The sequence below is a fragment of the Thunnus thynnus genome, chromosome 4, assembly GCF_963924715.1.
Source record: "Thunnus thynnus chromosome 4, fThuThy2.1, whole genome shotgun sequence".
NCBI classification, from domain to species: Eukaryota; Metazoa; Chordata; class Actinopteri; order Scombriformes; family Scombridae; genus Thunnus; species Thunnus thynnus.
In genome coordinates this window covers 24,492,833-24,506,959 of record NC_089520.1, presented here as the reverse complement: position 1 = coordinate 24,506,959, position 14,127 = coordinate 24,492,833, and the positions used below count along the sequence as shown (strand labels likewise).

Sequence of the window (14,127 nt, the reverse complement as noted above, 5' to 3'; positions counted from 1 at the left end):
ACACACACACACACACACACACACACAACCACACACACACACACACACACACACACACACACACACACACACACACACACACACACACACACACACAAAACATTCCTTGGCTGTTTACTTTGAGCTATTGGTTTTATTTCTTCCTCCAGTTGAAAAACAGTTTGAAAATCATTCCATCTGAGATTTGCATTTGACAAAATGAAATTATACAAAACATTAATGGGGTACTTTACATGTGTTTTTATTAGTCTGTATCATTTATGATGCTGGTAGTATGTGTGATATTTTGTTTATGTTACACAGAGCCAGCAGTTAAAGTAGGCATAAGTCATGTGCCGTTTTGTATGTAAAACTGAAAAGGAGTAGAAACAATGCCCAACTGGCACAAACCAGCTCTGTGCCTCCAGAGACTACACATTTTTTTAGCAGAAAGCCTGTGTTAAAAAAGTAGAGGTGTGGTGGGCCTTTACCAGAAAAGGAGTGACAAATATATGCTATAGGGTTGCATTATAGGAAAGGTATCCTCTGTTTTTGGGTTATCTTGTGAGTCCCCCAACTTTGTGAAAGTGCAATACTAAAATGCTGATGAGTACCGCTTTAAAAACAACATGGTATGCTTGCAGATCTACTAACATGTTACAGAAATGGCAAACTGAAATTATTAGCACCTATTTCCTGCTGCTAATTCATTACCATTACTAAAACTGGTGTCAGATCAACTGAAATAACACATGTGCAAATAAACCATTTAATCTATACACTTCTAAGATGACCAAGGACATCTTGGCCTTGACCAAATATATTTACAAGGTCAATAGGGACAATTACAAGGCTGTTATAAAATAGATAACTACTGCCTGCAGGTTTTGATCATCACTTATGCTTGCAGCTCTCACTCCTCAACATCAAAATGTCTTTTTTTAGAGCATGTAGCTGCCTCCCTCTTGACTCCAAACTGACTGAAGAATAGTCAGATAACGTGGCAGTCAGTGGTCACTATGGCATCTTGCAGCAGCTGAACTGTATGCTTCTCCTCCTCAACTTCTCGGGCTGGAGAGACGCGAGGAGAGAAAATTCGCGAAAGACATCAACACAGGGGATGACACCTGCAACAGGGGATATTAAAGTCAAGGGGGTCAGTTCCACTGCAGAGCACTGTGGAGATTGCAGAAGGACAAAGCAGATATGCCACTTCATGAACCCATGAAAGAACAAAGCCCCACTGCTGGAAAAGAAAAGTTTTGTTTCTTTCACACCTTTTGTTTATACAAGTAATTCATTTGCAGAAGGAAAAGCTCTACCAGGTGTAGAAGTTATTTATTTTATGTACATTTCTCTGAAAGATTACCTTTCTAGATTAGAGTCTGGGTTAGTTTGCAAAATGGAAAATTAGGAATTTAAAGGGACAGAGTGGTGAGCATCCTGTCCAATTCACTCCTATATCATCCTGGGTCAGATACTGCATGTATACTTCATACTGCTAATACATGTGTTTGATATTCTAACTCACATTTTATACCATAAGGTGTGTTGTACTTACCGGTTGTCTGTGACCCACAGGTTTTTGTTTGGGGTCAAACTACATATTCCCAGGTGTGTTTGAATGCTGCATTGTAGCTGAAGTTTAGGACATCATATAAGGACACAATGCTCTTCCACAGAAGATTTTTGTGTACTTATGAATGCTTAATTTCTACCCAAGAGATTCACATCGAGACAGCTCCAAATATTTTCCCAGAGAGCGTGATTGTCAGAAGTGGTGACAGACCAAGACACCCTAAAAAGTTCACCCACACCACCAGAGCAGAAAGAGTCACAGTATCACACTAGTCCCTTAGTAAGACGGCCCAGGATGCTTCACTCACTCTATCCCGAACATCCTTGGATTTTACCCTCCTGCTGCCCATGGAAACCCCTGTGGTAACAAAAGCAATGACATGTCAGTCAGTGTTTATTTACCCAGTTGGATATTTGTTGTTCTCCTTTAATGTAAGGTGAGGAATTAGACATTTCTGGCATGTGAGAACATTTTTCAGAGATGGTGTAACAATGCTTGTGAGATCACATAAATGTTTTACACACTGGAGACACTGAATTATTCAAGGCACAGTGTTGCTGCTACAGGCTAGAAACTCAGACACTATTTGATACCCTAAAGACTAAAGTCATCTTTAAATAATGGCATATAAATAGGTATAGTGTTGACATTCTGCACCTCCTTTATATTTGTTATCATTAAGGTTTTACTGCTTTGAATAAGCCAAGTGCAACCCAAAAGTTTGTTTTAGACCAAAAGATACACCCAACCAGATTGTAGCATTCTCCCAACACCTGGCAAGGTTTCAACATAGCTATGTTTCTGCAAACAATTAGAATTGTATTAATTCATAATTTAGAGCAATTAGCTTAAACCTCTTCCAAGTATTGCTGTGATGTTGAGAGAATGTTATACATAAGAGAGGAGACAGAAATGAGGAGCAAAAAGCAGGAAGCAGGGTTAGTTCATCAAGAGTTTCTCAGTTTTATTGTATGCATTTTGTTTTCTTTTTTTCCCCTCAGTGCTTCTAAAGACAAGGAAGAAAGTATTCCAAAGATATCCAAATGTCAGTGAACAGAAGAACAACTCCAAGTAATGCAGAACTGTGTTACAGTTCTGCCTGACAGGTTGTTTTGGAAGAGAATAAAAAGACAAACATAGAACAGATCAGACAGTCAGGATCCGTGATTGAATGCTGAGAGGCAGGCAGTTGGCGTCGAGTTAAAATACATAAGTGTACTATTTACAGCATGTTTTCTTTGAGACAGCACCTTCAACCACTCCAATGTCAATAAACACAAAGGACACAACATTTAATACTTCTGCTAGGGCGAGAGCCCTTAACAGTTTGGTCACAGTAGCTTCACATCACCCCCTAGACTGGTTCTACTTCTTGCAGTACATTGAACTCAGGTCAGTCACATTTCTGTAACCTCTTTTGAACATGTGAGTACACCAACAGTGTTTCTACCACTCTGTCACTTCACAAAGCATGGTAAGACTATGCTGTATCTACTCTCAACAGTTTCAGTTTTTAAAAAACGGTGATATCATACAACAATGTCAGACACTTTCCCTTTAAAAAGTCTTTGGCAGAGGAAAATAAAACCACAACATTACAAAAATAATAATTAAAACTACTGTTTATAAGCGTTTGTAGAAACAAAAAAAAAAGACAGAAATGATGAAGATAAACCAAAGACTTGGTTTGTGGTTGGAAGAATGGCAGAGAGGTGCAAAAAGGAAGGAACATCTGACACCAGAGGGATCATGGTGGTACATGCTTATTTCACAGGACTGCACTGCACGAAGTGATCAAACCATAGAAAAATATCTTATCATGCTAAGAATGCAAATCATGTTGACCTTCCCAAAAACAATTCTGGCAAAGCATGCAGAGTTTACTGTAAGCATTGACCAGCAAGGGAAGACATGAGTCCTTTCACCCCACAAGTGTGTAAACTGCACTAAAATGTGCTCTATAATCTCACCACAGATATTGTAACATGGATGAGTATTTACAGCAAAATGGAGTTGTGGTTATATACCGATAAAGTCACCTTTGTTCTGTAAAGAGCGGCAAACAAAAGAAATGTTTAAGGGTGAGATGCAAATCCAGTTTTATACACTTCCTAACTGCACTGCCCGGAGACTTAGTTCTTGCTGCTCTGGTTTGTCTGCACATCACCTTCACAATTGACCCAATTCTCATCCTCACTAGTAAACAATGAACGACTGCAATTAGTGAAATAAAAACGGAATACATAACTAGGATTTCCTTTGATAAGCTATCAGTGTTGGAATGCTGATTACAATATATATAGAAACGTAAGGCCGTTCCAAAGAGAAAACAAAAGCAAAATGCCTTTTATGAGTGTTATTACATGATGTGATATAAAGACTTCCTGTCAGTAATTCCAATGAATGCTTTGATATTAAAATAACAATCATTAACAGAAATGCAGATGTAAACTGCACCCAAGAATGCATTGCACTGGTCCTCTGGGGAGATAAACATAAATAAAAAGACAGAAATAAAATAGACAACAGATAGATAGATAGTAACTTTAGTGGACAAAAACAATGTACAAATAAAAGAGCCACACTAACTGAATGAAAATAAACAAAATTATAATACTGTAGATGGGAAAAGTGCACAGTTTCTTTTTTCCTTTACATAATGTATCATAATAGCATATTATTTTACTCTGTCTCTCAGTATTCTTTGACACATGCGCTCATTTACTCTCCTGTTCACTCACTCACTCGCTCACTCACTCGTCATGTCACAAAGTATCTTACAAAGCAGGCAAGGGTCTTTTCCCCCTGAAAGCCCTTCAGCATTTTTGTCACAGTTTTACATTTTATTTCCCTTCCTGACCTCGCTCTATACACAGTAAACTACTCTGCCTGCCTCTACTGTAGCTTGTCAGTTACTCTATTTCTTTTAATAATGGAACAAATACCATTTTTTCACCTCATGCCACAGTACATAGTTTAAAGATTACCCATATAACTTCTGAATATGCATATTTACATCTCCAATTAAGAAGAGATGGGTACATAGATGGTTTGGATAGATATAAAGTGTAGAGGGTTAATGCAGCGAGATTCTTCAGAGGTAAGAGCTGTTAGGCAACAGTAAACCCACACCCTCACACGAGAGGTCACACCACATTATGATAAGTTAGAGGATAACTTTGTTAACAAAACACCAAAAAGCAGATGTCATTTTACTTTGTGTGTGATGTAGCGAGCATTGCATGGGTGGTGCCGAGTAAAATGGCAAGCAGAAATGTAGTGGCGATGCAGAAAAAATGGAGGTGATGACTGTATTGTCAGTAGAGTTAGGTCCATCAGGGGTCTCCCTATGACACGAGGCACCCCCACATTAAGTGAGTGGCTCTCTCTCTTCAGACGCCCTGTTCCCAAGAAGTTACCCATAAGCCTTGATCTACATAAGTAAAAGACTTGAGATCAGGGCAACTTCTCCTACACGATTATTTTAGATTCCCAGTTAGAAGGTATACACCACCGATCAGCCACAACATTAAAACCACTGACAGGTGAGGTGAATAACACTGATTATCTCATTACAATGGCACCTGTCAAGGGGTGGGATATATTAGGCAGCAAGTGAACAGTCAGTTCTTGAAGTTGATGTGTTGGAAGCAGGAAAAACGGGCAAGCGTAAGGATCTGAGCAACTTTGACAAGGGCCAAATTGTGATGGCTGGGTCAGAGCATCTCCAAAACAGCAGGTCTTGTGGGGTGTTCCCACTATACAGTGGTCAGTACCTACCAAATGTGGTCCAAGGAAGGAAAACCGGTGAACCGATGACATGCTCATAGTCACCCAAGGCTCATTGATATGCATGGGAAGCGAAGGCTAGGCTGTCAGAGGTCAGAGTGCCTATACTGACCCCTGTGTACCACCGATAGCACCTACAATAGGCACGTGAGCATCAGAACTGGACCATGGCGCAATGGAATAAGGTGGCCTGGTGCGTTGTTTACGTGGGGAAGAGATAGCACCAGGATGTACTATGGGAAAAGGGCAAACCTGCAGAGGCAGTGTGATGCTCTGGGCAATGTTCTGCTGGGAAACCTTGGGTCCTGGCATTCATGTGGATGCAACAGTATTCCCTGATGGCAGTGACCTCTTTCAGCAGGATAATGCGCCCTGACACACCACAAAAATTGTTCAGGAATGGTTTGAGGAACATGACAAAGAGTTCAAGGTGTTGCCTTGGCCTCCAAATTCCCCAGATCTCAATCCAATAGAGCATCTGTGGGATGTGCTGGAACAACAATTCCAATCCATAAAGGCCCAACTGCGCAACTTACAGCACTTAAAGGATCTGCTGCTGACGTTTTGGTGCCAGATACCAGAGAACACCTTCAGAGGTCTTGTGGGGTCCATGCCTCGAGAGGTCAGAGTTGTTTTGGTGGCACAAGGGGGACTTACACAATATTAGGCAGGTGGTTTTAATGTTGTGGCTGATCAGTGTAGGTATATGTGTGTATATATATATATACATACACATACATAGTGTATAGAGAGAGAGAGAGAGAGCACGAGTTATGCTCCTGGATACATAATTGACCACTAGCATTCTTCTATGGTGAGGCAGATGAATTCCTGGATGCACTTCCTATACTGCTGCTCAGTGGGGCTGCTGCTGGGATATTGACCTGGTTGTCCCAAGGGGGCCTCCGCCTCTCGCATCTCCTCGTTCATCCGCGCAAGACGCAATCTGAAGAACAGAGAGGGCAGAGGAAAGACATAGGACAGAGGAGAAAAGAGGGATACACATGGAAGCAGAAGAGAAATTAAATAATACAAGAGGCAGGGAAGCAGGTGAAAAAAGATAGAAATACAAAGGGAGTGAAAGGATTGAGATGTTGAGAATGGAAATGTGGTGAGATGGTAAGTAGTGGTGAATGAGAGGAAGGAGGAAGGGAGGGAAAGAGAGAGTAAAGACAATATTGTGTCACTAACAATGAATGATACAATGCAGAAAAATCACCTTCTGCTTTTATAATAATAGAAAATAAATAAATTCTATTAACTGATATTTAGATTTGTTTAGTTCTATCATAATACATTAAAGTTACATTTTGATATTAAAACAGTGCAGTCAAATAACTGAAAAAACTGTTTATCAGATGGTGTTTGAGGCACTTCTTACTTTTGAAGGAAAGCACTGAGTAGCACTTCCTTGATCGATCACTCAAATTTCAACAGTTCTGAAGCGTGAATGATTAGCAATGTATGAATGTTAATCACGAACTTGCTAACACAGGAAAAGCTAAAGAAGTGTTTCAGGTCTAAGAAGAATTGGGATCACTTACAGGGTGACGATGTCTGCGTTGGCAGCCTGGACAGCGATGCTTAGAGGGTCATGACCCTGCTCGTCCACCTCTGTCTGTGATGCTCCTCTCTTCAGGAACAGACACACCTGGCTGTGCAAAAGACACAGACAGATAAAAGAATGCTGAACAGGAGGACTATGGACACCATCAGATAAACTGTAAGAGGTGAAATGGGTAAAAATATGAGGAATAAATTGCAAAAAGACAAGGAGAAAGTTTAAATAAACTGATAGTTGTGGATAGATATTGCCATTTTCTCTGTGCTTTAGTCTCTGTTTACAGTTTGTTTTCATGGCCTGTTTAAGCTGTCCCACACATAATTTAAAAAAAAAACACCTCCTGATGCTGTGGAACAGCATGTGATGAAAAACCACAATGTCAGCGAGACAAGACGTAGGTCATTCAGTGAGAGTAGCAGAGATCTTTCAGTTCTTTGATAGTACAGTGTCCTGTAGTTTCTCATTTGCTTTTGCTGAAGATACTGTACACTTATAAGGCAAGAAAGATCAAAGATCAGGGCCACTATAAAATTTGGCTGAAAGTAGTTTCCGTTAGTGTTGCAGAGGAAAATGTTTCCTCACACAACCCCGATGAAATGTTTGGAACAAGAGGTTTGTCAGTTGTCTTTTGAAAGGATGTTATGTTAACACTACAGTTTCCACATTTTATTTTTATGATATTCAGGCTGAAAAATTAACCAGAAGTCACAGAGAAAGCAGAAGCACATAACATGTTCCTAACAATTCGCAGGTCTTTCTTACCCAGTGTGTCCCAGGTAGGTGGCATGATGCAGAGGGCCCCTCCCCCTCATGTCTCTCTGGTTCACATCAGCTCCGTTCTGAAGCAGGAACTCACAAGCTATGAGAGAGCCCTGGCAGAGAGACAGTTAGACACATTTTTGGTTATTAATAATTTAACATGACTGGTGTTTTAGTGACTCCTTGTGAGTTTATCACTAAACTGTAAAAATAAGCAGGCGTGTTCAGGGTGGAGAATTCACCCTTGTTTATAATCATTTATGGCTATGGATGTTTATGGCTGCTGTTAAGACCAGTAGATTGTGTTCTCTCAAAATCCAGGGTCACTTCTGCACCAATGATCAATAATGAGCATGTGGAGGGACATCAAGAGCATCACTGAATACAAAAGAGACACAGAATATCCCGTCTCTTTCTGATGCCCTCAACACCTTTTACGCTCGTTTTGAGGAGTCCGATGCCTCTCCGAGCACCAGGCTCACCCTGCCACCAGGTGAGCTGCCCCTCAGTGTGACCGCAGTAGATGTGCAGAAAGTCAACCCCTGCAAGGCTGCTGGCCTGGACAACATACCAGGCCAGGTCCTTAGGGACTGTGCACACCAGCTTTAGAGGTGCTGACGGACATCTTCAAAACCTCACTTTCCCAGGCGACTGTACCAACATGCCTCAAGACTGCCACCATTATCCCTGTCCCAAAGAGAATGATTATCACCTGGTAGCACTTAACCCGATAGTCATGAAGTGCTTCAAACGGCTGGTCATGGTCGACATAAAGGACATCATCAACATCACAGTGGACACCATCAATATGCATACAGAGAGAACCGCTCCACTGCTGACGCCATCTTATCTGTGGTTCACCTGACCCTCACTCACTTGGAGAGCAAAGGCTCTTATGTTAGACTGCCCTTCTTGGACTTCAGCTCTGCCTTCAATACTATTATCCCACAAACTCCAGTGAACAAATTGTCATTACTTGGACTGTGCTCATCCTTATGCAACTAGGTACTGGACTTTTTAACAAATAGGCCCCAGTCTGTTAGTATCCACAACATCTCATCCTCCCCCATCATCCTTGACATCGCTTCCCCCCAGGGATGCGTCCTGAGCCCCCTGCTGTACACCCTACTGACCTATGACTGCTCAGCCAAGCATCTGAGCAATCATACTGTGAAGTTTGCAGATGACACAGCAGTGGTGGGACTCATCACTCACAATGATTTATCAGAGTACAGGCAGGAGGTGGAACAACTTGGGGCTTGGTGCAGAGCAAACAACCCCTGCATCAACGTGAAGAAAACAAAGGAGATGATTGTGGACTAACGGAAGGGCCTTGGCAGTGCGCTTCTAGGTGTTTGGTGGGGAGTGTCCTCGCTTCCTGCATCATCGTGTGGTACGGCAACTGCTCTGCTGCAGACAGAAAGGCACTGCAGTGGGTAGTTAAATTTGCACAGTAGATCACTGTCAGCAACCTGCCCACTATCAGTGACATTTACATCAGCAGGTGTGGGAATAAAGCTTCTTTAGTCATAAAGGACTCCACCCACCCTGCAAATGGACTGTTTGCCAACCTCCCCTCAGGCAGGAGTTTGCGTAGCATCGGGGCCAGAACCACCAGGCTAAAGAACAGCTTCTTCCTGGTAGCTGTGAGACTGATAAACTCTGCATCACACTGAAATTATCTCATAGTTTAACTGCTGCATCTTACTGAGCAATGCGACTTTATACCACTGTTAAGAATGGCTATCTGTTTTATAATGTCTTATCATGTACCTCTTCAGATTTTGTTATTGATTTTATTGTTTTACTATTGCTGAGTAGTAAAACCTAATTTGCTGAGTATCTAATTTCGTTCCCTGTCATGTACCAACACGCTCTGGAATGACAATGAACTTCCTTGAACTTTGAACCTTAAAATAAATTAAAGAAGAGTTCAGTAATTAAAATCGAAATAATCTTGCAGGCAGAACAAATAGTGTCTCACCCCAATCACGGCTTGAATGAGTGGTGTTTTTCCCTCCTCCTCCTCAGTTGCAGCGTGTACATCAGCCCCATGCGCCAATGCCTCCGCCATAAGTGGCAGGTTGTGGAGACGGGAGGATCGGTGGAGGAGCGCCCCCGGATGGAGCTCCCTTGGGTCCTCGGGGTCTGAAGACACTTCCTGTTCAATTTCCACCTCACCGCTGGAGGACTCCTCTGACTCCTCCTCTGAGGGTTGGTTGGGGAAAGGGAGAAGTGCAATGATGGAAAGGAAGAGGGATGATTTAAGATTCCAAACTCTCTCAGAAGCAAATGCAGCTTTAATTTGAGGGATGGTGCCAGTTTATCTTGACTTGTCTTTATATGATTGTTGCACTATATGAAAACCAACTTGCACATACGAAGTTCAAAATTACTTTACATTTACAATCCACAACAGAAAAACATGAAGCTGTATATCAGGTTTCTCACAATCTCTTTGATTTATCAGAATTTTATTGTCCCCAATGTGTGCATGTTTACATCAGTGCATAAACACACATGTACCCTTACTTTATATACATATTTATACAGTACATGCCCTTGACTCACCTTCTTCTGTGACGCTGTCCACCACTGAGCCAAACACCAGGATGTCAGTGCTGCCATCAGTACTTCCTCCCAGACCACTGTCACTGCTAAGACCTGCGGGGCCAAGCAGTGCCAAGCCACGGACACGTTAATCATTACAGAGCACATACTGTACCGCTCATACACACACCACCATCACTGGTAGAACTGCACAATTAACAGCAAACCTGTCAAGGAATCGCAATGTGAATTTAAATTTGTGAGTGATTTTATTAGAATGATCTTAAAATGTTATGTCCTAAATTATTTCTATTCTAAACTTCAAATTATATTTAGATTATTATGCAAACAAATCATCCCTCAATTGTACTGACGTGATGTGTTGCGGACTTACTGCGAGGACCAGAGCCAGTGTCAAAGTAGGAAAAAAGTGAGTCCAGCTCATCTGGACAGAACAGGGAGTCCCGGCGAAACTTTGCTGCGGCTGCTGCCGAAAGACAAAAGAAAGAGAAGAAAGATTTCACTTCCTATTAGTATGATTTAGTAGAAAATTTTCTTGACTTTATTTACATGAATCTTGAGGTAAGATTTAAGACTACACAGAAGGTGTGGCACCCGTAATCATAACACTGACCTGCAGAGAGATTTGCAGGTGAGGCGCTGCCGGGCTCATAGCGGTGGTATTTCCTGCGAGCCTTATTGGGGGCCCGAACAGAGCTGTTGTGTCGCTGGCACTTCTTCACTGTCCAGGGTCGGGACTTTCTTTCACCCTCCACCAATGCTTCGCTCCCACTCATCTTCTTTAGGAAGCGTTTCTCCACGTATTTAGACTTGATCCAGGCCTCTTTCTCTTGTCTGGAGGGACAGAATCATAAACTGACAATTTTACATATTGACATGACAAATACAGATAACTATCTTGACTAGCGTGATGGAAGACCAATTTCTATTATGGGCTACTGAAGGAATCGGAATGTCGCTATCCTTGTTTATTTGCCAAATGCTTTAGCTGGATTAAAACACTGACCTTGAACTGGACGGTCCAGGTTTTTTCACGCCAAGCTCCTCACAGGCTCCCTCATAAATCTGGTTGATCACAGTGTTCCCCAGTTCACACATTAGCTAGGAGAAACAGACAGAAAGAGACAATTAAAAAAACAGCATATATGCACTGAAGCAATTAAAAATGCAACTCCAGTGGGGAAAAAAGCACAGCACAGACAGGAGAAGCTGTAGGCAAATGTGTTGGGGAGACGCACCTTGAGTAATTCTGGCTCCCATGAGTCTAGCGTTAGTGAACGCACTTTAGAACAGTGTACGCCTAAACTCCTGAAAGAGACAAAAACAAGAAAAAGATTATATAAAGCAATTGAAGGGTAAGAAGAGTTTATATTCAACCAGATGATTTTAGCACATTTTTCCTTCCCTCTATTCCAGCAGGCGGGGGTGGCAGAAGCTAGTGGACAACATTTTCTGTTTCCCTACACTGAAGAGACTCTGGAAGTCTCTTGAACTAAGCCTAAAAAAGGCCTGTCTTGTTACTTAAGCATCCAAGCTGATGACTTCAAATGAACCACTGACAATTGATAAAAAAATAAGACAAATGTTTGTAGGTTTTTTTTCACATTTTTCCAAAATGATCTGTTGTTACAGCTGTCTTGATAACTGTTGGTCTTTATTCACAACAGAGCTTTGATTGATGAGTCAGTGCAATGGAAAGTGGAATTGTGTTAGACAAACACCTGCATATCAGAGCAGACAATTGTATATCGCCGTGAAATCATCAATCAAAACATTACCTGTGAATAAAATGTGATGGCTTGATGCACATGGTTGACTATGTGATTGTCATAAAAAAACAAACAGAAAAAGGCCAAAAGTCACTTCTGCAGAGTGTGACATAACAAGAGGAAGCTCAAAGTGAGGACTTCCCCACGTGTGAAAATAAAATTTGTTTTCATCTTTATAAATAGCCAGCTTTAAAAATGTAGGAATGCTTTCACCTTTTTTTGTTTTGGGCTGGCTACTTTCCTGGATCACCTTGCTATACATTGTTATTTTTACACACACTGACATCTCAGAGACAGTAACTCTGTCTCTGTGTTGTGTTTGATGACAGAGAAGGGAATTTACATGACTCCGTATGCAATAGTCACCTGGTTTAAATTTAAAAAAAGGCTTTCATATTGTGGATCAGCTCAACTGTTGTTCTTCTCACATTGTCTCTACACAAACTCTCTCCTTGTGTAAAGTGCAGTTACCTGTGGATCCCTGAGCACTCGATGCAGAGCAGCACTCCAAGGTTGATGGAGGCCCAGCACGGAGCGGTTTGGCTGCAGTCACAGCACAGTTCATTTCCTGGCAGGGTCTGTACCCTCTGGAGCAGGCTTTCTCCCCCTCCCCGAACTCCCTTATCCGCCCTCTCCCCCCTCTCTCTGGGCTCGCTGGCAGAGTCGATGCTGCTAGTGGAGGGCGAGGCTGTCCGGTCTAAACGCTGCACAGACAGAAGGTGACAGGTGATTCTGTAGCGACCCTGGACCAACATGTGGTCAAGTTTCTGTGGGGCTTAAGCTTACTCTTTGTCCAGACTAGACACATCACGCAAAAAAGTAGCACGTGTGTGTTATCATGTGACTGTTGCTGTGTGTAAAGAGTGTGTTCATACCTCAATGTAATAGTTGTCTGCGATGTCTTTGTAAGCAGAAGCGATGCTTGCCTGGACTGCCTGGATCCATGCCTGCCGCAGCTTCTCAGACTCAGCCTGCAGCATGCAGCTCCTGCAGGTTTATAGAAGCCAGCTTTAAAATACTTAATCAATTCCAAATGCAAACATGTAACAACTACTTTGCAAAGCAAAAAACATACCGGCAAAATATCAAAAAAGACATTTTTAGAATGTATTCATTTGGATGAAATTTGCTGTTTGGACAAAAAAAACACAAACTTACTTAGTGGGTGAAACCACCTCAAAGCAGAACCTCCTCTCATTATCTTCACATGGTTTGACTGAGCACAGCCTCAAGTCCTCCACCACAACTGTCAAAGAGTCCTATCATTGGCAGAGAGGAGTATCACATTTAAACTACATGAAGCAAATCAGTTTCCTCATTACTGGCAGGGAAGGACAAGTCACTACATGAATCACTTTTCTTCCACCGATATGCAAACTAGAAACAATCAGATCAACCTCAATAATGACGTTGCCAACTCTTAAATGCCAAACGCAGAACATGTACTGGAATGTGAATTCCAGTACTGTGAATTGCAGGAATTCCTTGCATAAAAAAAACACCCATGACACGTTCATAAAATCAAACTGTACCTTGAGTTTCTTTTGATAGACGAGCTGGCTGTTTTGTATAGAAAACCACCGCCTTGAGGAGGTAGAAGACATGAAGTTAGATATAAATCAAATGCCTCCACACTGAAATCAGGTCTGCTGGGGTAAAAACACTGTGTTGACTGACTCTTGGGATAAGGCAAATGGAGAGTTATCTCTGTCCTCATATAAACTATTTTAAATTTTCAAGTAATTCTACATAAAAATCAGGCCCTTGACATTTCAGCCCTAAGAATTTGGTATAAAATATTTGAACCCTTTTTAAAAATATGTCACAAACAAACTTTCTCCTAACAAAACATGCATTTTTATTGTTACATTTGGAGCTTCATTATCGATTAATCTGTCGATTATTTTCTCAATAAATGATTGGTCGTTTGGTCTATAAAATGTTAGAAAATGGTCAAACATATCAATCATCATTTTCCAAAGCCCAAGATGCAATGTAAGATGTCTTGTTTTGTCCCAAACAACAGTCCACAACCCAAAGACATTAAGTTTAATACCATAAAAGACAAAAGAAACCAGAAAATATACACATTTAAGAAGCTGGAACCAGAGAAGTTT

General features: G+C 41.5%; 1 protein-coding gene across 6 annotated transcripts in view; it reads right to left on the bottom strand.

The window, feature by feature from the left end:
• Positions 1-102: 102 nt before the first annotated feature.
• acap3b (ArfGAP with coiled-coil, ankyrin repeat and PH domains 3b) overlaps positions 103-14,127 on the bottom strand; it is a 63,002-nt gene continuing 48,977 nt past the window's right edge. The window contains exons 12-26 of one of the 6 annotated variants that reach the window (XM_067587819.1): positions 13,543-13,594; positions 13,169-13,269; positions 12,886-12,997; positions 12,482-12,714; positions 11,480-11,549; positions 11,248-11,342; positions 10,855-11,075; positions 10,615-10,704; positions 10,242-10,343; positions 9,655-9,878; positions 7,674-7,783; positions 6,892-7,002; positions 6,232-6,293; positions 1,866-1,915; positions 103-1,106 (exon numbers count right to left, since the gene is read on the bottom strand). In XM_067587819.1, the coding sequence (XP_067443920.1) occupies positions 1,038-1,106; positions 1,866-1,915; positions 6,232-6,293; positions 6,892-7,002; positions 7,674-7,783; positions 9,655-9,878; positions 10,242-10,343; positions 10,615-10,704; positions 10,855-11,075; positions 11,248-11,342; positions 11,480-11,549; positions 12,482-12,714; positions 12,886-12,997; positions 13,169-13,269; positions 13,543-13,594 (1,702 nt within the window). In that variant the 3' untranslated portion in view covers positions 103-1,037. Of the gene's footprint in view, positions 1,107-1,865; positions 1,916-2,497; positions 6,294-6,891; positions 7,003-7,673; positions 7,784-9,654; positions 9,879-10,241; positions 10,344-10,614; positions 10,708-10,854; positions 11,076-11,247; positions 11,343-11,479; positions 11,550-12,481; positions 12,715-12,885; positions 12,998-13,168; positions 13,270-13,542; positions 13,595-14,127 lie in introns of those variants that run through there. The other 5 variants (XM_067587821.1, XM_067587817.1, XM_067587820.1 and 2 more) reach the window with 5 other exon arrangements.